At 40.2% G+C, this 21,336-nt stretch overlaps 3 protein-coding genes across 4 annotated transcripts; all 3 read left to right on the forward strand.

Moving 5' to 3' along the window:
- The first annotated feature begins 2,412 nt into the window (after window positions 1–2,412).
- LOC117737811 (nucleolar and coiled-body phosphoprotein 1-like) lies at window positions 2,413–9,059 on the forward strand. The gene is made up of 9 exons (XM_034543999.1): window positions 2,413–2,683; window positions 3,227–3,273; window positions 3,370–3,455; window positions 4,589–4,644; window positions 4,769–4,925; window positions 5,854–5,909; window positions 6,029–6,185; window positions 6,696–8,282; window positions 8,377–9,059. Exons 1-9 carry the CDS (start codon window positions 2,576–2,578, stop codon window positions 8,481–8,483), a joined length of 2,361 nt encoding a protein of 786 aa, XP_034399890.1. The 5' UTR covers window positions 2,413–2,575; the 3' UTR covers window positions 8,484–9,059.
- A 3,043-nt stretch (window positions 9,060–12,102) lies between these two features.
- Window positions 12,103–17,209, forward strand: tmco6 (transmembrane and coiled-coil domains 6). The gene is made up of 13 exons (XM_034544144.1): window positions 12,103–12,369; window positions 12,959–13,065; window positions 13,162–13,274; window positions 13,386–13,569; window positions 13,667–13,771; window positions 14,097–14,188; window positions 14,321–14,437; window positions 14,576–14,690; window positions 15,387–15,567; window positions 15,977–16,071; window positions 16,235–16,402; window positions 16,499–16,633; window positions 16,716–17,209. Exons 1-13 carry the CDS (start codon window positions 12,279–12,281, stop codon window positions 16,734–16,736), a joined length of 1,524 nt encoding a protein of 507 aa, XP_034400035.1. The 5' UTR covers window positions 12,103–12,278; the 3' UTR covers window positions 16,737–17,209.
- A 912-nt stretch (window positions 17,210–18,121) lies between these two features.
- On the forward strand, window positions 18,122–21,287 carry LOC117737394. 2 transcript variants are annotated; one of them, XM_034543340.1, is made up of 8 exons: window positions 18,122–18,182; window positions 18,329–18,473; window positions 18,599–18,709; window positions 19,001–19,057; window positions 19,158–19,295; window positions 19,385–19,498; window positions 20,138–20,201; window positions 20,544–21,287. In XM_034543340.1, the coding sequence occupies exons 2-7, from the start codon at window positions 18,342–18,344 to the stop codon at window positions 20,186–20,188; spliced, it is 603 nt and encodes a 200-aa protein (XP_034399231.1). In that variant the 5' UTR covers window positions 18,122–18,182; window positions 18,329–18,341; the 3' UTR covers window positions 20,189–20,201; window positions 20,544–21,287. The 2 variants fall into 2 exon arrangements, with proteins under 2 accessions (XP_034399231.1, XP_034399230.1); XM_034543339.1 differs by having other exon boundaries at window positions 20,138–21,287.
- Window positions 21,288–21,336: the final 49 nt, after the last annotated feature.

Below are 21,336 nucleotides of genomic sequence, written 5' to 3' on the forward strand. Positions count from 1 at the left end.
AAATACGCAGCTTATTGAAAGTGGAGTCAGATTCTCTAAACACCGCAGTTGTCTTTTCAGAATCAAAATCAGAACCTTTTATTTTTATTTAAGTATGTTTTCACATACAAGTAATTTGTCATGGCGGGTGGTGCAACATTGGACCGTAACATTAAACAAACAACAACAATCAAAACAGTGCAAGAATTAAATATAAAATATAAAATAAAATGCACAGACAAACAGGTAACAGTACTTTAAACAGTGTAATGTAAGTGTAAGTTTAAAGTGACAAGTGTATTTAAAGTGAAGAATTAAGTGATGTGCAGGGGAGTGACCGAGTCAGTCAGTGGGGGACCCGGGCTCTGGTAATGAGACCGACCGCCGACGGGAAGAAGCTGTTTGTGTGGCGTGAGGACTTGGTCCTGATGGACCGCAGCCTCCTGCCAGTTGGAAGGGACACAAACAGTTTTTGTCCAGGGTGAGCGCGGTCGGCTACAATCTTTCTTGCTCGCTTCAGGGTCCTTGAAGCGAACAAGTCCTGAAGGGACGGCAGATTGCAGCCAATCATCCTCTCAGCAGAGCGAATGATGCGCTGCAGCGTTCCAGACGGTGATGGAGGAGCAGAGGATGGACTCGATGATGGAGGTGTAGAAGTGCACCATCATTGTCTTTGGCAGGTTGAACTTCTTCAGCTGCCTCAGGAAGAACATCCTCTGTTGAGCCTTCTTACTGATGGAGCTGATGTTCACCTCCCATTTGAGGTCCTGGGTTATGATGGAGCCCAGGAAGCGGAAAGACTCCACAGCGTCGACGGGGGAGTCACACAGGGTGATGGGGGCGGGGGGGGCTGCGTTCTTCCTGAAGTCCACAACCATCTCCACTGTCTTGAGAGCATTGAGCTCTAAGTTGTTTTGACTGCACCAGGTCACAAGATGGTCAGTCTCCCACCTGTAGGCGGACTCATCCCCATCAGAGATGAGTCCAATGAGGGTAGTGTCATCCGGAAACTTCAGGAGCTTGGCGGACTGGTGACTGGAGGTGCAGCTGTTGGTGTACAGGGAGAAGAGCAGAGGTTAAAGAATGCAGCATTGGGGGAAACCGGTGCTGATGGACCGAGAGGCTGAGACATGTTTTCCCAGCTTCACGTGCTGCTTCCTGTCAGACAGGAAGTATGTGATCCACTTGCAGGTGGAGTTGAGCATGTGTAGCTGAGAGAGCTTGTCATGCAGCAGAGACGGGATGATGGTTTGGGTGGTACAGAGGCCCTGATGGGCTGGGGGTGGGGGGGCTGGTAGTCTGAGGCTGGTTGATAGAGCTGTGGGGGATGGATTCAGGGCTGTCCCATTGTCTTTCAAAGCGACAGTAGAACTCGTTCAGCTCATCTGCCAGGCGGAGGTAATTCATGGAGTCGGGTCTTAGGCTTGTAGTTGGTGATGTGTCTGAGACCTCTCCAGACAGAAGCAGAGTTTAAGCTGGTGTTGCAGTTTCTCAGAGTACAGTCGTTTAGCGTCTCTCACCGTCCTGCTAATCCTATATTTTGCCTCTTTGTACAAGTCCTTGTCCCCACTCCTAAACATCTGATCCTTATGCAGCCGTATCTTTCTGAGTTCCGCTGTAAACCAGGGTTTGTCATTGTTACAGAGCTTTAATTTCTGCCTGTATGAGGGAATTAGATGGAACATGACGTGGTCCGAGTGTCCCAGTGCAGCACGAGGGACGGCGTGATAGGCCCCGCTGATTGTTGTTTAACAATGATCCAAAGTGTTCTCCTCTCTGATTGAGCATTTAATAAACTGTTTGTATTTAGGGTGTGCATGGCTAAGGTTTCCTTTGTTAAAGTCCCCACGGACAATAACTAAGGAGTCCGGGTAGGTCCGCTCCATACACCGTATCAGTTCGACGTATGTCCGCTGTGCCTCCCGCACGTTCCTGCATTTCCTAACTCCTTATGAATTCTCCTTCCCATCTTTCCTTGACCCTGTTACGTTTTCCACAGAGGTCAAAGAAAAGTGGTTAGGAATAGACGTTAAGAGGTAATTATTTGACTATTCGACCCCAGGCACACATTGAACTAACAGATTGTTAAACAATCAAATTAAAGTTATGAGCAGACAGAAAAGAAAGAAATGGAAAGAGAAAAAGTGTTTGTTAGTTAGTGGGAATGCCTCAATAAAATACTGGGGTCACTGTGATATTCTGGTTTTAAAAAAGTAAATATTGATGAAACAGCACTAATAGACTGTGCCAAGACAGAAATAAACTAAAATAATCCAACCAAAAAGACTTTCCAACATAATAGTATATTTCATATTACCACGGGAATATTTGTATTTGAAATATAAATAGTTTGCACGGACCACCATGACTGACATCGGGCCATGACTAAACGGAAGTTGTTACGTGGAAGAACTACATCCCCCATGGTGCATTGCAGCTGGAAACGGAACCACATCCTGAGTGCAGAAGTCAGCGTGCTAACATGCGTGTTTCAATGGAGTAGCAGTGTCTGAGAAGCGTGTGGCCAGTTTTAATATGAAACTACTTTTAAGTTAGTCGGTACTTCTGCGTGTTTCTTTGTCTTTGTGTGTCGAACATGTCCGTGAACGCAGCAAACCCTGAGCTGACTCAGCTGATCTACCGCCATTTGAAGGAGCATGGTTTCCACTCCGCTGCAGATAAGCTACAGATGCACGTCCCACAGGTCATAACACACACACACAAACACACACACACATACACACACAGCTAGCTGGTTTAACTACTGTACCTGCTGGAGTTTGCAACTATGTTCCAGTTGCTGTATAACAAAACAACCTGTCTTTTGATTCTGTGCAACAGTGGACTGTCTTTACTTGTATTAAACTACCAACTGCTGTGGAGTATACAAAACTACCTATCCTATTCTCCACATATCGTCATACAGACGTTATGAGTGATGAACAGCATTAATAGAATAGTTGTTATAGTGTAATAAATAGTTTGCAAATTACTCGTTTTATTTTCTACTGTATTTTTGTTTTTGTGCAATTATATTTTGTGTGATAGTTCCCGTAGGAGCTCTCAACTAACCAGGACCTCGTAATATTACTGGTGATGCATGAATGCTTTACTTTTATGTGCTTTTCTGCAAAATGGCTGTCATAAGTCCTGTGCCAGTAAGGCTATCAACATCAGGATTGCATTATGTAGAATCAGTCCCCTGCAATAAACTGTCCGATCACGATTTGATGTTTTGGGTTTGCAGGTGGAGACAAACGTATTGTTATTGGACATCTACAGTTCGTGGTTGAAGTAAGTATGATTTTCTCAATTCTTTGCATGAATCAAACATCTCAATTTTACGTTGTTGGTGATGATATGTGTGCTAAATTTTGTTTTTATCCCCAGTGGTGACTCAAAGAAGAAGAAGAAGAAGCAGCCAAATTTGGCCAAGCACTCCATTGTTGAATCACCAAAAAGGGCACTATCTAAAGGTATGACTCCTCTTTCTTGTCTTGAATTAGATGGATGATCCTGATGAAGGCCGCAAGCCAAAACACGTTGTTCTATCAGCAGCGTTGTTCTGTACAAATGTTGCTGGAGTTTTTTTGTTTTTTTTTCCTTCTCCATGCACCTCAGAAAGTAGGTCAAGTTGTGCCTGAGCTCCCTACCCTTCAAACTAACAATACGCTGAATGGAAAGGGTCCAATTATTTTTGCATGGCTTGATTATTAGATCGAATTGCATTTTCATTTTTGAATCCTGTCAAAACTGGAGATATGGATGGCGGTTCTGGAGCTGGAATAACTCGGTGCATTGTCTGCGGGTCTCATTCATAACGGTTGAATACGCACAAAACAGGGCCTGTAAAATGATTCCTCTGACAGATTTTATTTGACTTCATATCACACTTTAGACTTACTTATAGATCCTGTTAAAACATTCATACCAGCAGTGTTATTTGTGATTCTGGAAATACAGCCAGTGACCGTTCCCGCACAAGCTCTCCACATCCTCATTATGAGTTCTAATTATAATGCAGGCCACCTTCCTCATAACACAACTTAAATAAATTGTGTTCAACTATCAAACTTCCATTTTCAAATGAAATCCATGGTGGGGGATATTACTGATTGACATGATCGTTTTGGAACCAATCAGTCTGATGCTCTTAACCCTATACATGTGACACTTGTAATGTGTAATGCTGCGTTATGAATACACTGTCACTGTTAATACTACATGAATGGAAGAACTAGGAGGGGACTACCTCACCCACAAGCAACTCACTTTCTAAGTCTGAATAATTAAAACAGAGCACTTTTTAGCGCATATACATTTCCTCATTTGTAGGTAAACGATTAGTGTGGATCATGTTTTATAAAAAGAGACGCCTGATCACTTTTTTTATTTCCACCAACTTGTTTTAAGGATGACTTTGTAAAACATTCTAAGCTGTACTGTTTCTTATTTAGTGCTTAAAGCTGAACTTTAAACCTCAAACTTCAATACAAGTTGGGAAGCTCCAGCTGCTGCATCAGCAACAGGTGTAACAGTCTTGTTGGTGCAAAGTGAGAATTGATAGTATGCATTTTTAACCTATTCTACACACTTTTTTTCTGTCCAGCCACGCCAAGGAAAAAGAAGGACAAACCTGCTAACAAAGTAGAGACACCAAAAAAGGTGATTATTTCATTTTTTTTTTTTAAAGTTCTTTGTGTGACATTTGAGCCACGTTTAAGAAATGGTCCGGTTCATGTTCGATAACTTTACTGATTAGCCTGTTCTCTATTTTCTATTCGTTCAGTCTGTGCCAGCTAAAAGGAAAAAAAGTGATGGAAAGGTCACCGTGGCAAAAGAATCAAAGAGCCATGCAAAGGACACGGTTGTGGCTGCTGGAGGAGGCGATTCAGACTCTGACAGCAGTCTGGATGTAGATAAATGGAAGAAACTGGCCTTGACAGGTGGGTGTGAGATGGAAATGAATATTATTGAGGGTATCCTCTGCTTGCATGGAAAGAATTAAGTGATTAGGAGAAATCCCTAAACTACACTACAGGGATTTTACAAGCATTATTTACTTTCTGCACCACAGACCAAATCCCACTTCATCAGATTAAGCTACTGTTAATATTTCCAGAGACCAAGCATCGAATTGATTTTCATAGTCAAAAACATGTGTGTTTTTCACATTGTAAAGAGAGAATGAAGGATGGCTTGGTGGAGAAAGTTAAGAGGATTGGTGCAGTACATGGTGGAAGATAACAGAGGAGAGCTGGGTCCTCTCACTTAAAGGGAGGAAGACAACCCCCAGACAGGACGCCACCTCCCAAGAACCACCTCACCATGGGAAACAGTGATTTCATCCTAACAGAGCCGTGTACAGTAGCTGTGTGGTTGTTTTCTTTTACGCATTTGTGCCACATTCATGAGGCGCTTTGCATTCACCATTTATTGTTGAATGTGGGCGTGGAGGGGGGCAGAATATGAGGCGGATCCATGTGCACACAATTCCAAATTGATGTGGGATTTCTAAAGGTAAATTGCGCACTGGCAAGTGTATGCAAGCTTTTATAAAACAGAGCACTTTTTAGCGCATATACATTTCCTCATTTGTAGGTAAACGATTAGTGATGATCATGTTTTATAAAAAGAGACACCTGATCACTTTTTTTATTTCTACCAACTTGTTTTAAGGATGACTTTCTAAAACATTCTAAGCTGTACTGTTTCTTATTTAGTGCTTAAAGCTGAACTTTAAACTGCACTTCATCCCTCAAACTTCAATACAAGTTGCGAAGCTCCAGCTGCTGCATCAGCAACAGTTGTAGCAAAGTGAGAATTGATAGTATGCATTTTTAACCTATTCTACACACTTTTTTTTCTGTCCAGCCATGACAAGGAAAAAGAAGGACAAACCTGCTAACAAAGCAGAGACACCAAAAAAGGTGATTATTTAAAAAATGTTAAGTTCTTTGTGTGACATTTGAGCCACGTTTAAGAAATGGTCCAGTTCATGTTCGATAACTTTACTGATTAGCCTGTTCTCTATTTTTTATTATTTTAGTCTGTGCCAGCTAAAAGGAAAAAAAGTGATGGAAAGGTCACCGTGGCAAAAGAATCAAAGAGCCATGCAAAAGACACAGTTGTGGCTGCTGGAGGAGGCGATTCAGACTCTGACAGCAGTCTGGATGTAGATAAATGGAAGAAACTGGTCTTGACAGGTAGGTGTGAGATGGAAATGAATATTATTGAGGGTATCCTCTGCTTGCATGAAAATAATTAAGTGATTAGGAGAAATCCCTAAACTACACTACAGGGATTTTACAAGCATTATTTCCTTTCTGCACCACAGACCAAATCCCACTTCATCAGATTAAGCTACGGTTAAGATTTCCAGAGACCAAGCATCGAATTGATTTTCATAGTCAAAAACATGTGTGTTTTTCACATTGTTAAGAGAGAGAATAAAGGATGGCTTGGTGGAGAAAGTTAAGAGGATTGGTGCAGTACATGGTGGAAGATAACAGAGGAGAGCTGGGTCCTCTCACTTAAAGGGAGGAAGACAACCCCCAGACAGGACGCCACCTCCCAAGAACCACCTCACCATGGGAAAAAGTGATTTCTTTTCTAACAGAGCTGTGTACAGTAGCTGTGTGGTTGTTTTCTTTTACGCATTTGTGCCACCTTGCCATTTTATTTCAATGTCTTTACCATGTTTACTCTGTCCACAGAGTCTGACATAGCGAAGATGGACGCCCTCAAGGCACTGGACTCGTCTGCAACACCCCCCGTGAAAAAGAGAGTGAGGAAACCCCGGGCCAAGCCTCCCGCAAAAAACGACACTGCTATTCAACAGAATAACCGGACAGTTGGAAAGAATAAAACAGTGGAGGAGAAAGCCATGACACAAACATCAACAAAGAATAGTACACCCAAGAGGAGCAGGACAAAAAAGACCCCACCTGTGACCTCCTCTGCCACACTGAGCCAAGCGCCAAACGTCAATGCCGTAAAAGACAGCGCCGCGACACCCCTTCAGACACCAAAGAAGGAACAAAAGAAAGATGTGACTCCTAGTAAAAAAAACACTAATAAGGCATTGTCTGAGCTCAAGACGACAACGACACCGACAAAGAAGAAGACGACTAAAAGCAAGATGGAAGAGAATACACATGAGACTGGTGGAGATGGAAAAGACAAAGACAGTCAAGTGGAAAAGCAGCACGAGATAAGAGATGATTACCCTGCAGAGGAGAAGAAGAAGGAAAAAGGAAAAAAGAGAGATGGGGATGGTAATGACAAGAAAAAATCAGAGCCAATCGTACAAGACAAAGTCAAGAAAAAGGAGAAAACTGATAGTGAGGAAAATTCAGAGCCAGTAGTAGAAAAAGTAAATGAAGATTCAGAACTGATAGCTGAAGGAAAAAAAGCAAAAAAGAAGAGAAAGAAGATTGCTAACAGTGAGGAAAATTTAGAGCAAATAGCTGAAGAGGAGAAAGTGCAGAAGAAGAGAAAGATCACTAACACTGAGGAACATTCAGAGCAAATTGATGAAGAGGAGAAAGTACAGAAGAAGAGAAAGAAGATCGCTAACACTGAGGAACATTCAGAGCAAATAGCTGAAGAGGAGAAAGTAAAGAAGAAGAAGAAAAAGAAGATCGCTAACACTGAGGAACATTCAGAGCAAATAGATGAAGAGGAGAAAGTACAGAAGAAGAAGAAAAAGAAGGTTGCTAACACTGAGGAACATTCAGAGCAAATAGATGAAGAGGAGAAAGTACAGAAGACGAAGAAAAAGAAGGTCGCTAACACTGAGGAACATTCAGAGCAAATAGATGAAGAGGAGAAAGTACAGAAGAAGAAGAAAAAGAAGGTTGCTAACACTGAGGAACATTCAGAGCAAATAGATGAAGAGGAGAAAGTACAGAAGAAGAAGAAGAAGAAAAAGAAGGTCGCTAACACTGAGGAACATTCAGAGCAAATAGATGAAGAGGAGAAAGTACAGAAGAAGAAGAAAAAGAAGGTCGCTAACACTGAGGAACATTCAGAGCAAATAGCTGAAGAAGAGAAAGTACAGAAGAAGAAAAAGGATAATTCTGGTGAAGAAAATCCAGACCAGGTAGTTACAGAAAAGAAAAAGAATGAAGAGATGCCGGAGCTGATAGTGGGAGTAAAAACAATAACAAAGAAATTTAAGAGCAGTGACGGAGAGAAAAAGACGAAAACGAAAAAGGACTCATTATTGAAAAATAATGACACACAGCCTCTAACTCCACTCAGCCCCGGGACATCACAGCCTCCAACAGAGAAGAAGAAAAGTGAGTAGATGGATCACACTTTTAATAACAAAATGCTGTTGTTGTTGTTTGTGTTGCAAGTTTGTATTCATTTTTTCATTTGTCATTCTGTCAGAGAAAACCCAGTTGAAATCAGCCGAAGTCCCAATTTCCATCCCAGACTCTGCAGCAGAACAAACTCTCCAAAATGCATTGCAGCACTCATCACCTACTCTTGTCTAAGCAGAATAACATCAGTTTGAGCACTAGATGACCTTCAGCTACTCAGATCTCTTTTTAAATTCACTATTCTGCAATTCTTTATAGAAAAAGAAATCTTCCACAAGCACAGGGTCTTAAAGATGTTTGATTCTTCATCAGATCCAAAGCAAGAAGGCAACACACATCCCGTCTTAATCATTTCTAATCATATTTTAATGGTTTGAATGTATCGTAAAGAGAAAAATAGTTTTGTATTTTGGTACATTTCTTATCTTTTTTTGTATCATATTTTGCTGTATATTTCTTTTAATTTGATTTAATATTTGCCATTTTAATGGCATAAAACATAAAAAAATATTCTCTTTCAGCCTCAGAACATTTTCCCATTTTCTATGTGTACTCAACATACAGTCAGGTAAACAAAAAAAAGGTTACATCACTCAAAACATTTCTTTTCCATTTTATATTTATTCAAAATGATATGAAAACAATTTTAACAGCCACTTTGTTATTAGGCAGAATACCTATGTTTTCAAAAAAATATGGTCTTTTTTAAACGTTTGATAACGCTTTCTTGAATGCATTGTAAATACGTCTTTTAATAAAAAAATAAACTCCATATTTTTTTTTAAACCTGTACCTATCTGGAGTCTTTTGGTATGTGGACAGAGAGAAGATGAATGCAGTGTGTTCCGTTTTACTGTTCAGTGGTGACGCTGCAGCAGCTGGCTGAGGTCTACCAAAAGACAAATAACATCCATTTATGTTTGGCGCAGGACTTCTTATTATAAACTGTGTATATGCAGGAGTGACGGCTACAATGACAGATGCTCTTTGTATATATATTTTTTTATGACCGGTCTCTTTTTTATTTAACCTTTATTTAGCCAGGCGAAACAGATTAAGAACAAATTCTTATTTTCAACTGTGGCCTGACAAGAGGCGAAACCCTCTTGAGGGAAAGGAGAGGAAAATAAATAAATAACAGGGTTAAAGGAGTGGAGAAAGCATGCTAACAGCCTGAGAAACAGCTGCATTCTTCTTTCAGCAAGTCCGTGATCTTGGCTTTAAAGGCCGACTTAGAGACGTAGGAGTGAAGTTGCAAGTATTTCTGTAGTTCATTCCAGGTTGTAGCTGCGGCAACATTAAACGAAGACAAACCAAGTGCAGAGAAACTCTTAGGGACATCCAACAAAATACGGTTAGCAGAGCGAGTGTTGTAAGCGGGATGAGATGTGCTCTTCTACTATAACATGTTACATTACATAATCAGTGAGCTGAGCTAACGTTTAAGAACTGTATTCTAGCGCCGCCTGCTATAAACCTCAAACATTGCGGTTCTTTTTCACACTGCGCATGTGTCATACCCCATACCTGTACAGAGCTGCCAACTCTCACGGTTTCGCCGTGTGACACACGCATTTGCATGTTTTCACACGCACTCACGCCACACAAACAATTTCTCACGGCAAAAAAAATTCTGATTTTGGGCAGAGTGGGAGGTCTGTCCCCGAGACGCGTTCGTTCCTTTTCAAACTCCCCGACAATAGGTGGCGCTAAGGAGCGCATCTGTAACCCTATTCGCTGCATAGACATCCTATTTATCCCAAAGAGTCCCGAAGTTTGCAACAGAAAAAGATTTTCAAAGAGACACTCTGGAGGAGCAGAGACTAAGGTATGTTAACTCTCTTTAACTTAGAGACTAAAGTATGTTAACTCTCTTAAACTTTAAATCTTGAAAGAAATGATTCGTTGTGTTTTGTGCGTGTGATTTTGTGGTGAATGTAAACTCAGCTGTCATAACAAGCAGCAGGAGAGCACCTTGTTAACCTCTTGGTATACTGCATGCTCAAAACATCATAGCATTGTTTATTAAGGCTGCTCACATGGCATTTATCTTTTTATTTACAGGCCAAAGAAAAGGCCCCTCTCAATCATTTTCCAAACAGCACTTTGAACAGGTAAGATGTATTCCAAAGAATTTAACATAAAGACAGGAAATTTGTGCAATAGAATTAGGCATGTTTTTGTAAATGAGAGTAGTTATTAAAAAATATTTTAGTTATTTAAGGTAGCAAAGATGTCTCGTAAAAGACCTTTGCCTGTCCGAGGACAACAGCAAAATGTATTATATTATTTAAAGAACCAGCCACTGTCAGAACAGCCAGAACAATTTATAGAAACAACAGGGCAACAGACAGAGGAGCAACACACAGGACAGAGGAAGACTGAAGAAGAAAAAAGGAAACAAGGAAACATAAGGTATACATTTTTTGTTGGCAAGTGTGGCTTGACTACATCTGTTGCTTTTATTGATGCATGCATATAATGTGTCATACATGACGCAAACTATGCATGTGGTATCCGAAGTTTGTTACAGTATACTTACAGTATTAATGAAAATAAAATATGGTATGTTTTTCCATTTTGTTCTTGGTTAATTTTCAATAGGTGACAGGAGCCAAAGAATTTCAGAGACTTGCTGCCGTCGCCAAGCTGGTCCTGGTGTTGCCCCATTCAAATGCAGATGCTGAGAGGGTGTTTTCAGTTGTGGGACTAAATAAAACAAAGACCAGAAATAGCCTGTGTCCTCCATCATGGCCATAAAGATGGCCGACCTAGAGCCCCCCTCAGCGGTCATCAAGGCCTCCAAGAAGGCCACAGGCCAGTACAACCTTGCCCACAGATCGTAAAAAAATCTGATTTCTGATACCTCATTTTTTGTTATTTTATTTATGTGTTGAACCATTGTTTTGGTTAAAAAGGCTACTGTTTAAGCACTTTATTTGTTGCACTTTTTTGTTTCATAATTAAAAATATTTCTCCCTAACTAATCTTGTCATGTTTTGCTTTTTTGCTCTTAAGAATACAATTATTAACAATATAGGTTAGGTTTCAGTTACTAATTAGTTGAATACCATTGTAATCAAAATGTCAATCAACCTACCTTGGTCAAATCTTAAACACAGATCTATTAATTAGGCTATATTGTGGTACATAGACAGTCATTGAGGCACAACAATAGTTTTCTGGTTGAATGTTCAGCTCAAGTCTAGAAGGCCCTGCAAGTCATGAGCAGATGAACATGAATCAGAATAAGTTCAGGTATTGCACATCTTTAGCATACCACCCAAAAATCCACTAGAATGCATGAAATAACATCTACTTAAACCAACATTTCCTGGAGGCGGACCACCATGTCTTTGCTTCACAGAATGTAACCAATGTTGTCCATCTCCACTAGGCCGCCCCTATCAACGACTATGAGCCTCACAAACCACCAGAATGCAGCGCACAACATGGGTACAACGCCAAATTAATTCAAATGTCCTGATATTTGAGCCACCAACGTGTGTGGCTGCGTGCGAGGCAAAATGTTCGTCACCCCCGACAAAATCTCACTCCAGGGTTTTTTGAAAAGTTGGCAGCTCTGCCTGTATCTGCGCTGTATTGTATCAGTGTTGTCTGGACTGTGCTACTGCCTCTTGGCCAGGTCATCATTGAAAATAAGAATTGGTTCTCAACTGATTTCACCTGGTTAAATAAAGATCAAACAAATACTCGAGCGCCGCTTGCTGTAACACTTTAACGCTCAACATGGCAGCTCCGGTTAAACTCACTGCGCATGTGTCATACTCTCGCGCCATACCTGTTAAACTGCACTCTAGCGCCGCCTGCTGTAACACTCCAACATGGCAGCTCTATGGTCATATACCTAACAACGTTAGCTTCATTCAATAGCCCTGGTTGTGGCAAATAACTGACATTTAATTGGGAACTCGTTTCTGTGGCCCTCAGTGACCTCGACATAACAAAATGTGGCGGTTAAACAAAGTTCGTCACAAAGCTGGCCGCCAAGGCGACAGTTTGGAGGAGCTGAAATTAAAGAGGCGCGAGCATGAGAAAGGTGAGTGTTAAGCAGCGAAATGTTTACTAACTTTAACTTTGTCGTGTAACTTATGAGTGTTAACTTATCGGCTAGTTATCCAGTTGGCGTAAGGTAAACATTCCGCTGGTCGTGCATTGAGATGACGTTTACGTTACGTCGTCCTGTCGGTTAGCTGTTAACGTCATTGCAGTTAACGCTAATCAAGAATAATACGGAACGTTTACCTCACTTTAAGTGCTCGTTACCTTCAAGCTAACGTTAACTATGCTGCATTTTTTCTATCATGGTTGTTAACCCCATAAACTGCTGTGGAAAAGGGGGTTCCTGTATAGATGGGTGAGATAAACAATCAACATTAAGGCACAGATATGTGTCAAACCACCCTGGGCACAATATCTCAAATATAGATGTCTATTCATCATGTTAAAACTACATCTGTAACTTAAATCCGCCAGCTACTTTGACATCATCACCCACAGGGTATTTGACAGATTACTGTCTTTTAAAAAGTATCTTTGCACTGAACAGTGGCTATGATTGCGTAGTCTCTCTCTCAGATGGCTGAAGCAGAAGGTGAAGTGATTTTTGTCTGTGTTAAATGTTGTAGCACTGAGACAAGCCCGCAGAGACAGGCAGCTTGTGAGCAAGAGACTCCTGCTTAATGATGATGAGGACCTGCCACAGGTCACTATGGACACCAACTCGGGAGAACAGGTGAGAGAGACACTCATGAATTATGGTTTGGATAATAATGACAAGATTCAGATGGTCACGTCAAACTTATCCTCTGAATCTGCTCCTTGTTTATAGGACGTGGTCAGTTTGTTCCTCAAACTTCAACACAGTGGGCCAGGGAGGGAAGCCCACCTGAAAACTTTGAGTAAAGTTCTTCGCGACCCATCAGCACAGCTCACCTTCATCAAGTAGGGTGATAACTTTTGTTGCCACATCAAGCGTGATATTAAATTACATTATTGACAACCATATATCTGTTTCTCATGTGTTGTCTGTGTAATAAAATGTCCTGCCTGTAGGCAGGAGAATAGCATGCATCTTCTGGTTGGCTTCCTCACTGGCTCAGATGCTACTTGCCGTCTGCAGGCTGTTCGGTGCCTTCATGAGCTGTCTCACTCTTCCCACACCAACGTGTCACCTGCCTGTCTACCTGCCACCCCCTACCTGCTCACCTACCTGTCTGGCCAGAGCACCAAGTTCACTGTGAGTTCCCTGTCATACCAGTTGAAGTGTATTATTATCACTTAGTCATGCAGGACATTTTAACTTCCCATGTGTGTTTATGTTCATATGTATGCAGGAGCTGTGTCTGTACACGCTTGGTAATTTATGCCCAGACAGCGATATTGTAAAAGAGAAGCTCCTGGCCCAGGGAATCATACCAGCTCTGGCCAACTGTTTAGAGGTAAACTCACCTGTAATACCACCTTAGTCACACCTATATCTTCACTGTGCTTTGGTAATATGTCAGTACATCTTTAACAAATAATAATAGCTGGACCTGAATATTTGTTAGATATGTATTTGGGTTTCAATTTTGGTATTCAGATTTATATCTATTTTTTTTAATGATGGCAAACATGCATAAACAGACAATATTAGACAATCTGTAGAAAAAGAACAAATGTATGCCATAGTTCTGAAATGGTGCCACACAATATTGTAATATAGAGTAACAAATATAGTAATGTTAACATGTCCCACTTGATATGTTCTGTGTGTCTGTCCAGAACCAGAGACATAACCTTGCAGTGGTGGAAGCTGTTGGATTCACCCTCTCTCAGTTTCTCCAGGCTAAAGATGCAGCAGAGAAAATAATCCTGTAATTACACACCAGTTTATCTCTCTATTCTTTTTATTACTGTTCTCTAAGAAAATGTTCATATGATTTCTCCTGGCTTCGCTTATAATAAACACTTGTCCGTTGCATCATAGTCTTCCTCTGTGTCTGCAGGACGGTCCTTGATTCCAGTTTACCCTCAAACTTGTTATCAGTCCTGACTTCTGACCCAAAGTTTGGCCTGGCACCTGCCATTGAGTGTGCGTGGTGTCTGCACTACCTCACATGCAGGTAAGAGAGAAGTGTCAACAGTCTCTTATACTGTGCATAGTAAGTTGTCATTATATGTCATTGCTTCAAAAAGAGTGTAATTTGACTTCTCATAAGAGTGATTATCCATCTCTCTTGTGACTTTATTTCACTCAATAGCATGAATGACAACCGAGTGCTGTTGGCTCATGGAACTTTGTTGCAGTGCAGTTCCCTGTTAGTGTCACTAGGTGGTGCTGTGGCTGAAGGTAACAAAGAAGAAGGAATGGAGCTGGTAAGGAAAAGTATGGATTAAATACTTATTTCTTTATGGGTTCTATTTTTAAGGCTTGTGTTTTTAGTTTTAGTTCAATTTAAACAAAGTGACCTTATTGTGTGGTCTTGTCTTTTCTTTATTTCATTTCACAAATTGTAAAGGAGTTTCGGCCTGAAGCTATATTATCTTATTATGAGAACTTTGACATATACATTTACTTTGAAATCTAACTATAAAGCAAGGAATTTCATTCTGTCTTTCTGCATGCTCATTGCACATCTCAAGAACCGCTCATCTGACCTACTTTACGGGTGTATTGCTGGGGACCCCCCATTACATATTAATTTGTACACATACAAATATTTATATATCTGGGTGACCATGAATTATTTGGTGCCATTTAGCCAGTCAATGCAATGTCCAACTAAAACACAAGAAGTCTGAATTACTGAGTGTGTCTTTCGCATATCTTGAGAACCATTTATCAGATTTACTTCACACTTGGTGACATATTTAATAATAATAAACTTTGAATTATCAAGCAAACAGTACTCATCGTAGCAACAAGGTCAGGGCTTCAGGACTCTGCAGACTGAGTCGAGCGTGACATCCACAACTGGCACACCAGCCAATGGCCATGCCCTTGACAGGCAAGGTAGGCTGAAGTATGCAACTTTTTCACTGACACAGCAATTTTAAATTCTTCCTCTTTAGTTTATCTGTCCTCTCCTGAGGTGCGTGGGAAACCTTCTGTCCTCCTGTCCAGGGAAAGATCTGAGCACTCAAGTGGGTGACGTTCGTATCGTGGTTGCTCTATATGCACTTCTTCAGGCCTACCTGCAGACCCAGCCAGCGTTGGCGAGAGAGAGTGCCTGGGTCCTCAACAACCTCACAGGTTGGAGCAGTCTGTTGTAGTCACACCTGATTGCTGCTGATTCTCAAACACATCTGTCTGCACTGACTTTGGTCTTAAAATAGTGTAAATTGTGATTTGTCTTTACTATATTATATTTTCTGGTTATTTGGGTCTGGGACAAACAGTGTCACAAAAGTAATATCTATGGGTTATATATTATTCTATGGGTTTTACCAGGTAACGTATCCAAGGCTCGTTTTATGCAATGCAGGGCATGTTTCAAAGGACAAAAATAATCGATTCACTAGAATCACACAGAATGCCATTAAACAAGTTTTAGATCTAAAAGCTGAAGGAGCCTTGTGTACTATGATGATTGTTATATTTATTAGGAGTTCATATGTCTGATGAAGTTTGCGCCAATGCATTTTCCATCTTGCTTTTGCAGCTCACTCCAGTGCTTTCTGCTCTGCTCTGCTGGATCTCAACTTGGTCCCTGGACTGATACAGCTCCTCCCTTTTTCTCAAGGCATTAATACCATGGTCTGTGCAAGCTAGAGCCAAACTTTATTTTTTCACTTGATGATCAACGATGTGTTTGCAATTCTTTTTATATTATCTCGGAATATTCTAGAGTTTTTTTGTTCTTTGAGTCCCTCATTTCTCACACTCCATCTTACTGCCCTTTTTGTTATATTGTTGTTAGATCCTGAGGATTCTAGCAAATATTGCCCACAAGAAAAAGGAGTTCTGTGCTCAGCTGGCCCATCATGGATTACTGTCTGCACTCTGTGCCACGCTTAAAATGGCCGACCAAGAGATGGTGACCTTGAGTATGGATGTCCTTTACATGCTGGTAGTTAGTGGTCCACAGGTAACTTAGTGCAGCCTGCTCAGTAGGGATACCCAAACCAGACAGCCAGCTACAGTAGTAGTAACAGCTTTAACCCAAGGTGTTCCTTCCCTTAAGGTGGCAGAGGAGTTTGTGAGGCAAGGCGGGCTTTCACTGTTAGAAGCCATTCAGTACAACAGTGAAGGAGAGATCAGACGAAGAGCAACACATCTCCTGGAGGACCATCTGCTGTCCTACTCATCTTATTGCTCGGTAAACACTGTCACATGTTTGTTGAATTGATAATAATTCCGTTTTTATTTTTTACTCACTGATATTAACTGTTTTGCTGCAGGACAACAACCCATGTTCTTGAGGCAACAGGGAGGCATCAAATGTACACCTATAGGGGCAGCGTGTCACCGCAACTATGAGGACACGCTTGAGAGTACACGACTGCTTGTTTACTTTTTGCAATCTGAAATAATGTACAAACAAAGTCATTTTTAATACCTTTCGAATATAATCTTCTGGTATCTCAAGTGTTCTTATGAATGGTATTTTATTGTATGTAGAGATGAAATATGAAATATTAGTTTTTAATACTGGAGACTTTTTGACTGTTGCATATTGTGCTACCATCACAGAAGAAGACTGATGTATTTTTGCTCATCAAAGTCTCTCATGTGAAACTGGAACAGCTGTCTGTACAGAGGATGGGTTTATATGACCGACTGTAAGTAGAATCTGTTGGGATTGTGATGAAGTGTCATCCATTTTGAGACAATAATGCATTGCCAGTGAAAACTGTACTTTCATGAAATAAATATTAAATCAATATCAACTTTACTACAGATTTAGGATTCAAGTTTGTGAGAGTAAAATATTCTCTGGATAACAATATTTTGGTTTTGGTTTCTGAAATAAATTAAGTTAATTAGAAATGAAGATTAATGAGGACAACATAATAATCAGCCTTAGGATCATTGCTCCAGATAAATCTTTTCAACTAATCCAACACTTGGTACTGTTATCCCAACTGTTGCGCTGCACAGCCAGAGAGCAGGTGCTACAATAATGACAATTAATCCTCAGAAATATTATTCTAATCAATGCCTGCAGGTCTTCTTAGTGCTTCTTATGTTTGAATATACCAAACTTCTGTCTCGAGCTGAGAAGTCAATCAACAGAAAAACAACCGGCAAATATTTTGACAATTTATCATTATAATTAATTAATTTAGAAAAGAATCAGCAGATTCATTCATAATTAAATAATTAGTTCCACCCCTACTTCTGTGCACATCAATCTGCACAAACTCATTAGATCTGTGATACCACCAGTGCAAAGGAAAGTTTAATCTGCAGTCTATACATCAATATTTCTGATCTACTTATCACTTTAACTATATATATATATATGTATATATATCCATATATATGTGTATATATACATATACATGTGTGTATATATATATGTGTGTACATAGATGTATGTTTGTGTGTGTGTGTGTGTGTGTGTGTGTGAGAGAGAGAGGTTGTTCTTGTGTTAAGAACCATTTTTAACATAACATTAAAACAATTCAAATGTCCTTTACCTACAATGCATTAAGTCAGATTTCACCTCAGCATGTAACATGGCCGTCTATCGGTCCCTTGCTTGTGCACACAGATCTCAGTGGGGCTGAACACTGAGAACCAAAGGGCTCCTCCCTTTAATGAAAAAAAGCAAGTCTCAAATTTCTCCACTTCCTCTTTCCACCCACAACATTCCCTTTCCGTTATCTTTCACACTTCTTCCCTGCATGAAAAACTAAAACAAGGTGCGTCGCTGCAGGTTTTTGTTAAACATTCCTGTATTCTTTGAGACTGTTTTTACAATCTTGCATTTCTGCCTTCTTAAACTTGTTTGTAGGGGAGAGAATAAACCTGGTTTGATTAATTATTTGTTATACTCCAACAACCTCAGGCAGTGTGAGGAAATGGAGGAAACTGAGTCAACAACTATAGAGAGAACAACAGAACAGGATGGACATCAAGCGGCAGACCACATGCTATCGATGTCCAGCAAACCGCTGCATCGCTTTGTTCAAAAAGGGCCCAGATTTCTCGGGGTAACACATTAGACAATCCAGGGCCATATAAATTATGTTATATGAACTTAGATGTTTAAGCAAAGAGCAGCTGCAAAGTGTCATTCTACTCTGTACTTAAATCCATCTATGCCTCTCCTTCTCAGATTGTCATTCTCATCTTTGGCAGTGCAGAGGTACTGATGGGATTTGTGCTGACACGAGAAAGTGATCCCAATTCTCATACATTCTACATCCCCTTCTGGCAGGGAGCTCTGGTACATAACATTTGACACATGCGCTTCTCTTCAAAGTTACAATATACAGTATCATAGTGGCTCCTTCAAGCCCCTGCACACTTTGTATTAAGCATTTAGTTTCAAAGGTATATCTTTGTTAAATAGCTCAAATAAAAGTTGTTTTTAACTTTCTACTCCAGTACTGAGGATCTTTGATTACTAATCCATGTTGCCAGGGCTTTTTAAGCCCTATACAATCATTAATACATTTTGGGTGAATGACAAAGATAAATTGGTGTGATTATAATTGTTTTGGTTGTTTGTTTCAAGTTTCTTGTCTGTGGAAACCTGTCCATCTACGCGGAGCTACATCCATCCAAGAAGATGGTTGGTATATTGGGATTTTCTGATCTAGTTTTCGTGTTTAACTTTACATGTCTTTCTTTCTTAATAACTCACCTAATCATGTTGACCTTATTTTTCCTAGGTGACTGTCTGTCTGGCTATGTATGTGGTTTCACTTTTGGGAATCGTGGTCTCTAGTTTCTTCCGGATCTACTTCTTCATTTATTTTTCCCACAAGAGGTTCGAACACTTTTTTGACAAATGGGGCGTTTCCAAAGTGGTGAGTTACAGCACATATGTTTGAGGCTAAATGGACACATTTTCACTGTATATGAATAACTTTCTCTTCTGCTTTTCCTTTGGCTTTAGGACCAGCTTCTTGGTATTGAAGGCATATTGTTCACTTCCTCTCTGTGTGTGTCCGGGCTTCTCATCTTCTTGTGTACTGTTGCACGGTTAGCTTTGAAATCCACACACACCCAGGTAAACATTAACATCGTTGCTTCATCTTGAACAAGCCTTTTCCACTGACATTAGAGATTCATAATTCAAATGTAACCGTTTGGTGGGAGATATGTAAAAAAAAAGTGCATTGTCTATGTGTTACACCTCGCCACCAGTTGCATAGTTCTGTGGATTATGGAAAGAGAGATTATCCAGTATTTCACAAGAAAAAAACACCTATCCCATAATAGAGCGTTGTCTCCATGGGTGTTAATTGTAATCAAACCCCTCAGATGTATCATCTGACTCCTAGGTATGGCTGACATACCTTCATATAATCTTAACCTCACTAAAAGAGGCCCTGACTGAATCCAAATCCAAAATGTGTTTTATAATATCTTTCTGTTTAACCAGAGAAGCCTCCTTGAGAAGAGGTTGCATTAACAATGAGTCAAACTAACAACATAATAGTCAATGCCACACAATCTGAATTAAACAGAAATGCAATTGTAAAATATCCAACACACTACTATGGAAACAATATATTCCTAGAGACAATCCAAACGACACCTAAACAACCAAAACAATGACACCTGATGAACAATATTATTAACCAGCTGTATGTCTGTCATCATGTTATTGTCCTCTTAACACACACCACCTCTGTATCTTCCACAGGTTATGGTCCTGCACACCCCAGCTCCACGGAGCAACACAACATCAAACTAATCTACCTGTTGAGGTATTCTTTTCTAGCTAACACTGGTTCACCTTGTCAGCATGTCATCATTCTGTACCGTATACCCCCTAGTGGCCTAAACAGCTCAGCCACGTCTTGTTTTAGTTTACTTACTGTCTGGGTCCTATAGTAGTAAACACGGCTATGGCGCATGGTGAATTTAAGCATCAAGCCGAACAGGTTACTGATATCTATCAATTAGGTCAACTGCATTCTCTCATGATAATATTGTGTCACCTTAATGTGTACTGCATGTGACAGTATATACTTTGTCAGGGAAGCTGCAGTATGTACTAAAAGTCAAAGTGAAAAGTATGCTATTTGTAACACAGTGTTTGTCCTTAGCCACCAATTACTCACAAATGCCCGATCGGTACTGCGAATGTGCAACTCTCAACAAAGAGGACAAAGAGGCTCGTAGCTCGCTCATAGCTACTTCCATCACCTGCTCCGGTCACAACAACACGTCTAATTCTCTTTTTACCACCTGCCTGATTGGGCAGTTGAGTTGTTAGATTTACTAGCCTGAAAGAGCATTTTATTTGCTCTGCTGGTAAGTCATATTTACATTAATAATAAATCCATGAATCCAAATGTAAAAAATAAATTAACATATACCTGTGTGTGTATGAGTCAATATATATTTCATATTGCGGACACTTACTGTTGGCCTTTAACTTTTATGTCATCAATATGTGTAATCAGTCAATGTTACCTGCATTATTACAGTTTGTGTAGTATATGGTTATTGAAGCTTTTGATAATCAATGTGAACCTCTATATACACATAGCTGCATATATTTTACAGTGTTTTGGTTGCAGGCATTTGCAATTTAAGATGTACAGTATATTTACATACATTTGGCTTGTAATATCCTCAGATATCCATCCAGCATGTTTTTCAAAGCGCATGACTTAATGTATATGTTCATCTACAGGACTGATATGAAGAGCCTGCATCAAAACCTGTTGCCATCTTTTGCCTGTGAATGTGTGCAAACCACAGATTTAGCTTTAGGTTATCAGGCGCAATACATGTAAATATATATCATCTTTGTTAAATAAACAATAAAGTGATTCTCAGATTGATCATATTATACACACTGTATACATTGTCTGCAAGTCACGACACAGTAGT

The sequence above is a fragment of the Cyclopterus lumpus genome, chromosome 10, assembly GCF_009769545.1.
Source record: "Cyclopterus lumpus isolate fCycLum1 chromosome 10, fCycLum1.pri, whole genome shotgun sequence".
In the NCBI taxonomy this organism is placed as follows: domain Eukaryota; kingdom Metazoa; phylum Chordata; class Actinopteri; order Perciformes; family Cyclopteridae; genus Cyclopterus; species Cyclopterus lumpus.

Excerpts from the sequence above, each read along its gene's own strand:
- LOC117737811 (XM_034543999.1), top strand. The coding sequence starts at position 2,576 with ATGTCCGTGAACGCAGCAAACCCTGAGCTGACTCAGCTGATCTACCGC. Across the intron at positions 5,910-6,028 it reads AAGCAGAGACACCAAAAAAG|TCTGTGCCAGCTAAAAGGAA; the intron begins GTGATTATTTAA and ends TTATTATTTTAG. Across the intron at positions 8,283-8,376 it reads TCCAACAGAGAAGAAGAAAA|AGAAAACCCAGTTGAAATCA; the intron begins GTGAGTAGATGG and ends TCATTCTGTCAG.
- tmco6 (XM_034544144.1), top strand. The coding sequence starts at position 12,279 with ATGTGGCGGTTAAACAAAGTTCGTCACAAAGCTGGCCGCCAAGGCGAC. Across the intron at positions 13,772-14,096 it reads CTCTGGCCAACTGTTTAGAG|AACCAGAGACATAACCTTGC; the intron begins GTAAACTCACCT and ends GTGTCTGTCCAG. Across the intron at positions 16,634-16,715 it reads CCTACTCATCTTATTGCTCG|GACAACAACCCATGTTCTTG; the intron begins GTAAACACTGTC and ends GTTTTGCTGCAG.
- LOC117737394 (XM_034543339.1), top strand. The coding sequence starts at position 18,342 with ATGGAGGAAACTGAGTCAACAACTATAGAGAGAACAACAGAACAGGAT. Across the intron at positions 18,474-18,598 it reads AAGGGCCCAGATTTCTCGGG|ATTGTCATTCTCATCTTTGG; the intron begins GTAACACATTAG and ends TCTCCTTCTCAG. Across the intron at positions 19,058-19,157 it reads TACATCCATCCAAGAAGATG|GTGACTGTCTGTCTGGCTAT; the intron begins GTTGGTATATTG and ends TATTTTTCCTAG.